Raw genomic sequence first — 12,362 nt, forward strand, 5'->3', positions numbered from 1 at the left:
TATTATATTATTAACTATATATTTAACTCTTTTTGATGCAATGAATTTCTTTTAATACAGTTGTTTAGAAAATAATTTGTAATATGTGATTTCTGCATCATTGAATATTTTGTATGGATTTTTTGAAAAAAAATTTATTAGAAAATTTCATCGTTCTCTTGAAACTGGGTTTAAACTCACTAACTCTTTTGAAGTAAGTTGTATCTTCATGTTTCCATAGATTGTTCTTTTTAAGTCTAATAAGGTTTGAACTTTTTACTTGCCTACTTGGATATGTTTTCAATAATCTTAGATCAAGTTCTGGGATTTCATAGCACAAGTGCCTTTATCTTGTCCATGTATAAGAGTTTCAAACTGAAGATAATAGAGATACTGAATGAGTAACAAAATAATGAGAGTGAGACAATAAAAAACATACAAACTTAAAACGCAACATTTTTTGGCACATTATCCTATTTTGTATCCAAATTTATGCAGTCCTTATTCATTTATTTTCTGAAATTAGTATTATAGTTAATAAGTACAGGGCTAGAGCAAGTATAATATCTCAAAGTTACTCATCACTATTTCTATTCGGTTTTGTTCTATTTATAGCAATTAATATTCTTGATAAATTCTCTTTTTTGGTCGCATAGAATTTTGGTATTTCTCAACATGTATACAATTATCATGTAGAACATAGCATAGATCTTGTTTTGATACAATAAAACGTCTGAAACAAAAAGTAAAATTATGTACTATTCAAAATTTAGTTGCTCAAAATGTACTTATGCCCTTTGGTCTCTTTAAGGGTCTTTTCTAAACTTGAGTATCTCATGAGTACTGTTTAAATTACATGTGCTAAGTTTTTGTGGACTTGAATGTCATTCTTTTTTGTCTAATAATAACCAAGGTATATAGTTTCGAATAATATCGCTCGGTACGGGGGTAAATACCGGTCCGTCAGCAGCCTGGTATACGGACCGCTCGTTACCGGACGGTATATATATATATATATATATATATATATATATATATATATATATATCTCAACGACGTCACGTCGCTTCGGCGACATCACCATTATAATAATAATTTATATATATAAAATATATATATATATATATATATATATATAAACGTGGCGATGTTGCTTCAGCGACGTCGTCGAATTATATATATATATATATATATACCTCGCGGTATACCACTCGGTATACAGAGCGAATGTTGAAACATCGGAACGGTACAATATTTCAGACCTTGATGGTAACTACAATGCTCATGAAATTCGCAATCTTGTTGGTTAGCTTTACAATAGCAATTGGAAAAAGTTACATAAGAATATATTATGAAGGAAAATTGAAGAAAGAAGGAGCATTTAGGTTGGTGTTATTGGGAATCTGGTTCATTCATCCCCTAACATAAAGAAAGAAGTTCTTCGTGCGGGAGCTTTACAGCCAGTGATTGGTTTATTATGGTATCACTAGAATTGTATACTGCCTTTTTGTTCATCTGGTTTAATCCTTAAACAATGTCCCGGTTGTTTCATTATATGTTAGGTAATATAGAAAATTTTAATTACTTGGACTGTTTATAGAATGTAGCAGATAGTTTTACAAAGCTGCACACCATTCTTTTCAAGTTGGTGATTTGAAATCTATAAAAAAGTTCTTTGGCTAACAATATTGTCTTTAGTGCTAGTTTAAAATCATGAGAATCTAAACTTTGTTTTTTGTTTGAAGATGAAAATGTTAAAGTTGCCTCAGAATCAAGGTTGTCAAACTCTTAATTTGGGTTGTAGGATCATGCAATCTTACAGCCCAGTTCAAGCCTGACGATTCAGATCGAATCAACGTAAATGGGTGGAATCGACTCGACTTGTGAGTCGGCTATGTAAGATCGGTTGACTCGGACGAGTCAAGTCGTGTTTGTCTAGTCAACCCAGGATATAAGAACACTCACCTCCAAAGGCGAATTGATATGCAGTGCCAACAAAAGAGCGAGGAGACGAGCGTGAGCCCTGATCCCTCACAACGAGAGTGTTGTGAATCTTCTGGTTGGCTATTCATTGTCATGGATCAGTGCTTCTCTCCTTCAACCCGTAGGAGCAATGAGGAGACGAGCCTTAGCCATTGCTGCCACTCACAATGAACTGCTGTCAACGTCGTCGACTGTTGCTAATCACCATATGCATGGATTCTTTTTTCCTCTCCTACCCTCTCTTTCAGTCTCTGCTTCTTTCTTCTCCTCTCATCTTCCCCCATCTCTTCTCCTCTCCCCCCTCTTCTCTTTCATCTCCATTCTTTGTCTACGCATCTTCTCCTCCCTCTTCCCTTTCCATCTCCTTTCCTTCTCTTCGCATCTTCTCTCATCTCTCCTCCTCTCCTCCCTTCTACCTCTCTTCTTGTCTCCCCTCCTACCTTCTCCCATCTACCATCCTTTTTCCTCTCTTCTCATCTCGTACATTCTCTTCCCATCCATCTCCTATCTAATGATATCTGATATAGTTTGATCATAATGACACTGATACCGTGAGGTATTATCTTTAATATAATTGAAAAGTGCAATTCATAATTCTTGGATTGAAGTTCTACAAAGCACTAATAATGTTCGTGTAACATAGAGGTTGTAAAATTATATCTTATATGCCAAACACAATATTCCTTTACATAATAGGAAAGTCAAACTTATAAGAAATTAAGAATTTAGAAATTGTTAGGATAATAAGAAATTACGAATTTAGAAATTGTTAGGATATGCAACATTGGCAATTTACATACTCATTTATCAATGTAAGTTATGGTGATATATGTAACCAATTGTCTATATGTAACCATACTTATGTAACTAATCTTTGCTAAACAATGTTAAGATGTTCCTGTTTGGAATATACTCATTTATAAATTTCTTTAAATATATGTATGTATCTTAAAATTATTTATTTTTATTATAATTTGTAGGGTCTTATGATACTATCCTATGATCCAAGTTTGCAAACACTTTTTGATCCTTGGTAGGGAAGTGAGTTTGATAACCTTGCTATGAACCATAAAACAGTTTTATCAAATCCCTTTCTTACCAAGGAATGGTAGAGACTTCACTAACTTGGTTCATACAATAGAAAAGACAGTTTTCTTTTCACATGACCAAGCGATGAGTTTAAAAGCAAAACATTACAAATTTTAGTCACACTAAGCTCTTCTATGAAGAATTTAAATACATGGTTCAAAATGATCTTATTCAGTCTCATATTGAAACATGTAAATAAGCATATAAAAGAAAAGAAAAGAATGAACTTGGGAACATGAATGACCATGTTGCAACCTTGTCACACTAAGCTCTTCTATATGACTATCATCTGCATGCAAATGTGGATCAACTGTGAATAATTTGCATTTCTCCAAGTAGATTATTATTTATAATAAACATCAACTTCTTTTACATTCATAAAAGGACACGTGGGCTGCAGTTTGGAATATACTAATAAGGTCTTATGAGGGCATGGCCCCTAACGATGCTATTCACAGTTTAGAATTTACCTCCATGAAAGATGAAAACCTGCAATATGGATTTGCAATTCTTAACTAATATTTGGGTTAATAAACTGAAAAGAAAACATGGACAAAAAAGAATAAACAAAATCATATGACTAGAATTTTCTAATTTGGAAAAATTGCAAGTTACCTGTGTTGCATGTGCAATATGTGTGGACTAATTTCAGTAATAATGTCTCTAGCTCTCGTAGTAATTGCAAACTAGAACAACAATTAAGAAAAAGCTTTGGATGTACGTTTCTAATATGTGTTCATCAAGTTGTCGAAATAAAAGCAACCAATATGTAAAACTATTCAATTAGTCAAATCCTTGCGAACTCACAAGTGCATTGCATAATCATAATCTTTCTTGAAAATATTTCAACTCCAATCAAATATCTACTAAAGCCCAAAAAAAGGAAAAAAATTAGGAACAATTAGTGTTTTTGATAGGTGCCTGAGTGCTCAGGTGAGGCGAGGTTTGAGTGCCTTGCACAACTTCTGGGCAATGTGATTCATTAAAGCATCACTTGGGTGTTGGCCTGAGCCCAAGCGTCGGGCGCCTCGGGTGAGCGCTGGAGTGTTGGTGGCTTGTGTTCGTGCTTGGTTCGATTGAATAGGCAAATTGGTTGAATCGAACCAACTAAAGAGAAGAGCCATAACACTAAATGGTCCCCGCCCCCCTCTCTCGTACAACTTGACCCTGCTTTGAAACCCTACATTCGATGTCGCTGCTTTTGTTTGTAGCTCCCTCCATCATTGTTGCCTTCGTGCTTTCTCCCTCCATCGTTGACGTCATTGCTATATATAAAATATGTTTTTTATATTTTAATATTTTGGAGTGTCTCGCTTTGCTCGAGTGGGCGTTTAGGCGAGCGCCTTGCATCTCAAGTGATTTGGGACCTTGGTTCATTTTGGCGCCTAGTGTTTTTAAAAACATTGAGAACAATAACAATCAACAATTATGTAAACATACATAACTTAAAGCATAAATGGTTCTTTCCTCCTAATAACAGAAGTGACTGAAACTCATTGGATTGAACCATCAACTTGCTTACAAAGGTGTAAAAGCCAAACTTTGGTTTCAAAGTTTACAAGTGACATGATATGTTGTAAAAAGTTTATGAAGATGGTGAAACAGAGATCTGTGTGCTTGATAAAGACTCTTATTTGCATTGTCTAGATCTTATCCATCATCAAGTATTTTCGTTGGTAAGGCAATTTTCTGAAAATTCACTTAGACTACGCAACTTTTTTTCTCAATCTAGCATGGTTAATTGCCATTCATGTTGCACGGAGAGTCAAAGGGAAGCAGCTTTACTATTAGGGCAATTTTCTTCAGCCGATTCAGATTGCAAGGCACTTTGTCACCTGACTTTTTTCTCTTTGGCCTATCAAAGTATAATATCAATTTGCACCAGGATATACTCTTGTTTCTTACATTTGTCTGCAACCTTGATTTCTTGCGGGTGCATATTGTTCAGGGAGGTGCTCTCTGCCCTCTGATCGGGATGCTTCAGTCCCCAGATATTCAACTTAAGGCGATGTCTGTCTTTGCTCTTGGAATACCCTTTAATGTTTAGCCTTTTCTTTTGTAGTGTGATAAATCTGACATTTTATATTTAAATTAGCATTTTTGCTATTTCTTGATCTATAAATACTTGATTTATTTAGCATTGCTGTTCTTGATCAATTTTCTCACTATATGTTTATGTTACTAGGGACATTATTATAAGCTGTCGTCAGTGATAATTTATTCAGCTAATTTTTTTCTTTTCATAATTTATTCAACTAGTTCTTTTATTTTCCTTCTCATGTAGGACATTATAGTTCTATGTTTAATATTCTATTTGAAAATTTAAGATCTGCATAAAGGACCATTAGAAAGGGATAAGTTCGATACACAATCTATATTAGTTACCTAAAATATGGAACATTTTGGGTCATGGTTCTGGTACAAGGATGACATTCAATTCTTATCTTGGTCAGTGATATATGAGCAATAGGGTTGTTTGGTTTTCTATTTCGTTCATGCTACTGATTAAATTGCTTACTCAGGCTGATAATAACATTAGTTAAAGTAGTGTTGAATTGTTAAATAGTTAGCTGTGTGTTTAACTGGATAAGAAAATGATGGTGGTACATAACTTGAAAGTTCTGGCTTGGTTGGTTTTATATTTCATTCATGCTACTCATTAAATTGCTTACTCAGGCTGATAATAACATTAGTTAGAGTAGTGTTGAATTGTTAAGTAGTTAGCCATTTGTTTAACTGGATCGGAAAAGGATGGTGGTACATAACTTGAACGTCTTAATCATACCAATCGTCGTGTTGAATTGTTATGTAGTTAGCCATGTGTTTCACTGGATCAGAAAATGATGGTGGTACATAACTTGAAAGTTCTGGATTTAATCATACCAATCCCCATTATATTACCCAAAAGCCAATCCCAATCCTGAAGCTGATCTTGCAAGGTCTTAGCTGACAAAGTATGTGGTTATTTGCTGAATCACACCTTCTGTGGGAAAAGTGTACAAAGGTTTTCATACATAAAAAATATTCAAACTTACCTAGTTTAATACCTAACCAGCTAGCCTGGTAGTGTTAGTGAGTCCTTTTCCCAAAGGCCGAGGGTTCAAACCCTTGCCATAGTAACTTCTATCAGTTCTATACATGTTATCATTTTGTTCTCTGTGACAGTCTAGGGTCTGATGCGATCGGGTGATGTTTGAAAAAAAAAAGCTTACCTAGTTTATATTATCTATTTTGAGAATTTATTTGGTGGTACACACTCATGGCTTTGTTGTTATTGTTGTATTTGTTGGTACACTTCCTAATACTGTGCTAGTTGTGTATGGTGTATGTATACTAGCATATATGCTCTGTGCAACAGCTGCTTCTAATAGTTATTACTTTATTTTATTAATTTAAAATTTCAGTTTGGTGATTATTGGAACACTATTCTTAACAAGCAAAGCAGTTCTCATATGAGTTCTTTCCCTTCTGTGTTTTTTATTCCAATGATATATATACATGTCTCGGGCTTTTGCTTTTTCGGACTGGTCTCTCATAGCTCACTTCCTTGCTTGAATTGTAGCATACTTGTGCCATGATATCTAAAATTTCAACTGTCTTTTACTAGGCTATTCTGACACCGGATGAGTAAATAACACACTGTATGCTCTTTTCTCATTTTCCCCTTAGCTTGATTATCATGTATGCTTGGACCCTTCCATTATATACTTCCAAAGAGGGGGGAAATTCAGTTTTAGAAGTGATAATGATTTATAATTTTTTTCTTGATACTTTTTGATATTATACCACTTTTTTGTAATATGCCTCATGCTTCTTAGAAATGCTTTTGAAAAAAATGTTCTTGTTAATATCAATATCCATTTTTCAGACTACAACACATTGAATTCTTTCTCCTTATATATGGTTGGATTTGCTTCATTTTCTTGATGAACAACGACTGGTTTTTGCTCTATCTCAAAGTCCTTTTAATTTCCCTCTAGGACTCACACAACCAAGCTGGTATTGTCTACAATGGCGGTTTGGTGCCTCTTCCTAAACTTCTTGACTCAAAAAATGGATGTTTGCAACATAATGCTGCATTTGCTCTATATGGTATTGCAGAGAATGAGGTGAAACTACATCAAAATATTCTTTTGTTGTGATTTCATTTTCTGTTTCTTTGCATAATGCTGCAATGTGAAATTGAGAACTATTGGTTGGACACAAGCTTCTTATTCTTGTCTTTGTTGTTAGGATAATGTTTCTGATTTTATCAAGGTAGGAGGTTTTCAGAAGCTACAAGATGGTGAATTCATTATCCAGGTATGTTGAGCACTTTGATGTTGCCAGATCCATGCTTCCTAATGTGTATATTGATCTTGTTTTGATTTTTTTATATATTTTGCACTAAGTTTTATTGAAAAATATTCCTTCAATTACAGGCCACCAAGGACTGTGTAGCAAAGACAATGAAGAGATTAGAGGAGAAGATTAATGGGCGAGTAAGTTCTGTTTGCTGTATTTCTTGGCTTATTGCAGTATTTATTCAGAACGATAAGGATCTACTTTTAATTGGTGGATATGTTTAATGGATGTAGACATGGTGTTTCTTGTCTTTTGCCTTTGTAGGTACTAAATCATTTATTATATCTGATGCGAGTTGGAGAGAAGGCTGTCCAAAGACGTATAGCTTTGGCTCTTGCCTTTGAAGGCTGTCCAAAGGCCCATGTCTTAGTTTGTTCCATTCTTCTCAGGAGCGTTATTTGTTCTTATCATTTGTTTTGATACCCGACATAGTTACTCCTTATTTCGACAATTTTTATTGTTTTGTAGAATTGATATTAGTTATTTGAATTCATTTGTGACTTCCAAAGCTGGAATAGTAGACTCAAATTGGTTGTTTAAATTCATTCAAAATTCTGAATATGTAATTTAGATGCAATTTGATCATTTTTTTATCTCAATTGTCTTGTATTTCTTAACAGTGGCTTATTTGTTGCTGATATTATGAATTTATATTCATCTTACGAATTTAACATGATGCAGGCGTTCTTCTCGCTATTGAAATCCGACCATATCATATCAACAAGACTTCCGAAGAGATTGCATTTCCTTCCATGATGTGTGTGTTTAATATTTTGCATATCAGTTGACAATTCAGAATTGTTTTGGCCATTGCCAAATGCTTCAAACCATGTAATTCTTTATGTAATTCTTTATCTATTCAGTGATAATTTAAGTGATGGTTCTGATTAAAGGTTTTGTATAGTATCAGTGCACAGCTATGGTTGGGATTCAATGATGGATTGACTTGTAGCTTTGTTGGGATTGTAGACTTTGTTATTTGTTGTTGTTGTTGTTGTGGACTTCACTCAGAAACAAAAAGTTAGAACATGTTTCCAAACGATGATTGGTCAAATTTGCTGCGTTGCCTCTGATAACAATCGTCCAAAGTATGACGTTTAGAGAAGTCGTCGATATCATATGATCTCACTCTTTCTCTTTGAACATGATGTAACATTGAGACCATTTCTTATAGATCCCATCATATTAAGGAAACAACAAAACATGGGATGAAAATTGAACTTTGTCATTGTCAATATTTACAAGAACAAAAATTTTCTTTCCCTTCCGTATAAGCTTTCAAAGAAACAAGCTATAACTCCAACCACGAGGTCATAGTCGAATCAATTGGGGTGTGATCGGACATTATTATCTATGTTGTCCGTCTGCTCACACCAAACAATGTCGATCGATGATGACGACGACGAAGCCGCTTTGATTGTGGTTGAATCAGTGCTGGTGCCATACATCAACGAGGCTTGCAGCGGTGAAGGTGCCATCGGACATCAAGAAGTCATGGACATGTTCCAGGCTCGTGAAGAAGTCGGTGCTATACATCTGCTCACACGCAACCAAGTCTATCGACGACGCTGAGGAGGGAACCTCTGCGACCGTGGTCGAATCAATCCGAGTGTCATCGGGAATCAAGAGAAGATCGACGAGGCCTGACGGCGAGGCCTCCTTCGGGATGGTAGTCGAGGCTGTGTCGGTGTCATCCGAGATCAGGATGGCTTCAACCTCTTCAACCTCTCTGGTGCAGTTCTGATCGACCCACGACGAAGCCCAGAATGCTTCGAGTTCTTCCGCACTTATCACGGGCGTTGATGATGGAGAGGCGGCTGGGACTCCGGCTTCGTTCGGTGCAACGGAGACGACGGAGGAAAGATGACTCTCCGGGGGTGGATGTTGGACAACCGCGGTTGGAGGTGGTGAGACGACGAAGGCTTCAACGTCTCTGGTGATGAAAGCATCGTCGGTGCAGTTCTGATCTACCAACGACGAAGACGAAGCCAAGAATGCTTCGAGTTCTTCCGCACTCATCACGAGCTCTCCACCAACGTCCGTTGACGATGGAGAGGCGGCTGGGACTCCGGCTTCGTTCGGTGCAACAGAGTCGACCGAGGAATGATGACTCTCCGGGGGTGTAACAGCAGCCAATAAGGGAAATTGGACAACCGCGGTTGGAGGTGGTGAAGCGTCGATCAGCAATGCTGTGCTGGAATGTGCAACCAACCCCCAGCATGGCTTCTTTGAAAGAGTCGATGCTTTCGCTGAGAGAGTAGAAGATTCCTCTCTGTTTCTCTTCCGCCCAACGAAGCTGTCGCCGGTGACCGTGTCTGTCGCGGCCTCCGTGAAGGTGGACTCAACCGTTTTGATGGTGGTGCCTCCGGAGATGGCCTGATGCGAGCTTCTCTTAACGTGACAGAGAACTCGTCTCTCGAATCCGGATGAACACATCTGATATTCGTACATTGTCCACCCGGAGTTCTTCCGACGGCCATCGTTGAAGGATAGGCAGCTTTTTCGCCCCACCACCATCTCGCGCCCGCCGACGATGGACTTCACGGGTTCTTGCTTTTTGTACAGAGTCCAAGAACCGCTGCCGGCCTTTCTATCCACGCGCGAGCCGCCGTTGTTCTTAGGCTTCCGCTCCGCAAAGAAATAGCCTTCATGCCGATCGCTGCCGAGAAGATTCCACGGCTCGGTGCCGTAGACGTCGGCGAAGGCGACAGCGCGGCCAGGGAGGGGTGCGCCGGCGACCCAGTTTGCGAGGTAGTCAACCACGAGTTCCTCCGCCGTGGGAAGGAACCTGTACCCGCTCGGTACGAGGTCGACGGGCTCCATGGACGACTAAATTTCTGGTGAGGAGACGAGAGGAAATGAACGCGGAGAAGAGACGGGAGCAGAGGCGAGGCGAGAGGAATCGAACGAGGAGACGAGAAGGGAGCAGAGGAGGGGCGAGAGGCGAGAGGCGAGAGGCGAGAGACGAGGGGAGAGAAGTCATAGTGAGAGTGGGGGAGGAGAGAGAGATATATATAGTGGGACCGTGGTCGGACAGACTGATTCTTGAATCGAATCCAATTTGGTTAATCTTAATTTGGATTCCGGAGCCCCCGAATTAATTAGATTAAAAAGATTTTAGCGTCGTATTATATATTTAATTCGAAATTAACTTTCGCACGTGCTCATCTTATTTGTGTCTCCAAGATCCACCGAGCCCATCGCCCCATTCGATCTGTCTCGGCTCGGGAACGAAGGTGGGAACGAAGGTGAGCATTTGGTTCGAAACGCCTCATCTTTCAGCGAAATGCATAGATTTTAGGGCTGATTTTAAGTTTTCTTCGATCGATTTCAGGTTGGTTCGATGATCGCGAAGACGGAGGAGGTATGTGCGCTGCTTCTTCTAGGGTTGCCTCGTGGTTTGAGGGTGGGAGCTGACGGAACCAATCATAGGTACGGGGAGGGTGATCGTGTGCCCCTCCCTGTATGCCAACAAGGTCCGTCCCATGGTGATTTCCTTCCATTCCATTCCATTCTTTTCTTGCCACATTGTCGCTTTGGGCTTTATTCTTATTTAGGTTCGGATTTGGTGTAGCAACATGTGAGTAGCAAAAATGATAAGTAGAAGTAATCAGATCCTATGAACTCGCAGACTGGATTGAAGCAGAATGATCTTTGAGAATGGTTACTAGACATCCATGAATACAGTGAAACAAAATTTTGTACAAGTTTCTCTACAATAAAGATAAGATGCTGAAACACAGTGAAAAGCTTGAAATTTTGATTGCAGCCTTTTAGCATACACCTCAAGATCGAGTAGTGTTTTCAGCAGACAACATAGGATGGATGGACCACAGCAACACTCACCAATAAGATAGCAGCAGCATAGGACAACAATCTAGTGAGAGGATAAAGTAGCACAAAACAATAGCAAGTGATCTCCATTTCACAAATGAAATAAATGTAGCTGATTCATTTTGTGATATCATCTTTTTCATGCGGATGATCTACTGATTAATCTTATCTTCTTTTTTTTTAATTTACCTTGTTTAAGAACCTATTCTGGGAAATGATTGTCCTTTTCAAGACCAGTGGGTGTATTTTCCCTCTCCTCCCTAATAACAAAAAAAAAAAGAGATAGAAATATTTTGACTTTTAATTTCTTTAGAGGATTGAGTTTTTCTTCCAAAGTATACTACTTAAGTGAATTTGTATTTTTTTTCCTGTTAAACAAGTATGAGAATTTAATTACCTCCATGCTATATTAAACTTTTTGATTGAGAATAATAATTTTCACTGAAAGGTTTAACAAATTTTTGCTGAAGAGTTTTGGCAATAAAAACTTTTGTTGGTCAGATCAATTTTGGTAATGGCAAGATTAGTGATGGAAAAAATATATTTTTTTGTAGCTATAGCTTGACCAATAACCAGCAAATAATATTTATTTTTTTCCCCAATAATATTTTGCAGGCATAGGAACACCAAATAGCATAACATAAACATCAAGGAGTCCACTATTCTGAGCATGTGAAAAATAACAGCAATTGGTGTTTAGATAATATTCATAGTAATGTAAACTTGCAAAGAATGCTAAGAAGCTCTAAAAATAAGTTTATCTTACTTAGCCGCAACAACATAAAAATGAAGGTGATTTGAAGTTTGTTTTACAACTTCATTTCAAGTAAACTCTACAAATACATTTTACAAATCTAAGTTCCGCTTCCACATAAAAGCTCAACACAACAAAAGAATATTAGTCGGATTCAACCATGGTTGATCCAATCATGGATCACAGTATCATGTTGATCGGTGGTATTGGCCCATGAACAGATTGGTGTAGTCGGTGTCGACGTACTATATGTTTGAATATTAGTACATCCCAATTTTCTTTTAAAAAACGCCAAAGATGATTGAAATTCACAAAAAAATTATTTTGAAGTATTGAATCCTTATTAATGATAACTTATTATTTTTAAATAAGAATACAG

The 12,362-nt window shown here is 37.5% G+C and overlaps 3 protein-coding genes across 12 annotated transcripts in view; 2 read left to right on the forward strand and 1 right to left on the reverse strand.

The window, feature by feature from the left end:
- Positions 1-8,273, forward strand: part of LOC104000800 (ARM REPEAT PROTEIN INTERACTING WITH ABF2) — a 29,726-nt gene extending 21,453 nt beyond the window's left edge. For 4 of the 5 annotated variants that reach the window (XM_065178796.1, XM_065178797.1, XM_065178793.1 and 1 more), the window contains 4 exons: positions 7,032-7,160; positions 7,285-7,353; positions 7,473-7,532; positions 7,660-8,273. In XM_065178796.1, the coding sequence (XP_065034868.1) occupies positions 7,032-7,160; positions 7,285-7,353; positions 7,473-7,532; positions 7,660-7,815 (414 nt within the window). In that variant the 3' untranslated portion in view covers positions 7,816-8,273. The remainder of the gene's footprint in view (positions 1-7,031; positions 7,161-7,284; positions 7,354-7,472; positions 7,533-7,659) is intronic. The other variant, XM_065178794.1, reaches the window with a different exon arrangement.
- Positions 8,274-8,823: 550 nt separating this feature from the next.
- On the reverse strand, positions 8,824-10,218 carry LOC104000792 (NAC transcription factor NAM-B2-like). Its single transcript, XM_065178776.1, has one exon. It carries the CDS (start codon positions 10,216-10,218, stop codon positions 8,824-8,826), a length of 1,395 nt encoding a protein of 464 aa, XP_065034848.1.
- A 328-nt stretch (positions 10,219-10,546) lies between these two features.
- LOC135670982 (small ribosomal subunit protein uS3y-like) overlaps positions 10,547-12,362 on the forward strand; it is a 35,126-nt gene continuing 33,310 nt past the window's right edge. For all 6 annotated transcript variants that reach the window (XR_010512592.1, XM_065178801.1, XM_065178803.1 and 3 more), the window contains exons 1-2: positions 10,547-10,643; positions 10,730-10,871. The gene's annotated coding sequence lies outside the window, so the exon portion shown is untranslated. The remainder of the gene's footprint in view (positions 10,644-10,729; positions 10,872-12,362) is intronic.

This window comes from Musa acuminata, unplaced genomic scaffold (genome assembly GCF_036884655.1).
Source record: "Musa acuminata AAA Group cultivar baxijiao unplaced genomic scaffold, Cavendish_Baxijiao_AAA HiC_scaffold_1137, whole genome shotgun sequence".
In the NCBI taxonomy this organism is placed as follows: domain Eukaryota; kingdom Viridiplantae; phylum Streptophyta; class Magnoliopsida; order Zingiberales; family Musaceae; genus Musa; species Musa acuminata.

Bases quoted from the DNA above. Each gene is read 5' to 3' on its own strand.
- LOC104000792 (XM_065178776.1), bottom strand. From the start codon at position 10,218: ATGGAGCCCGTCGACCTCGTACCGAGCGGGTACAGGTTCCTTCCCACG.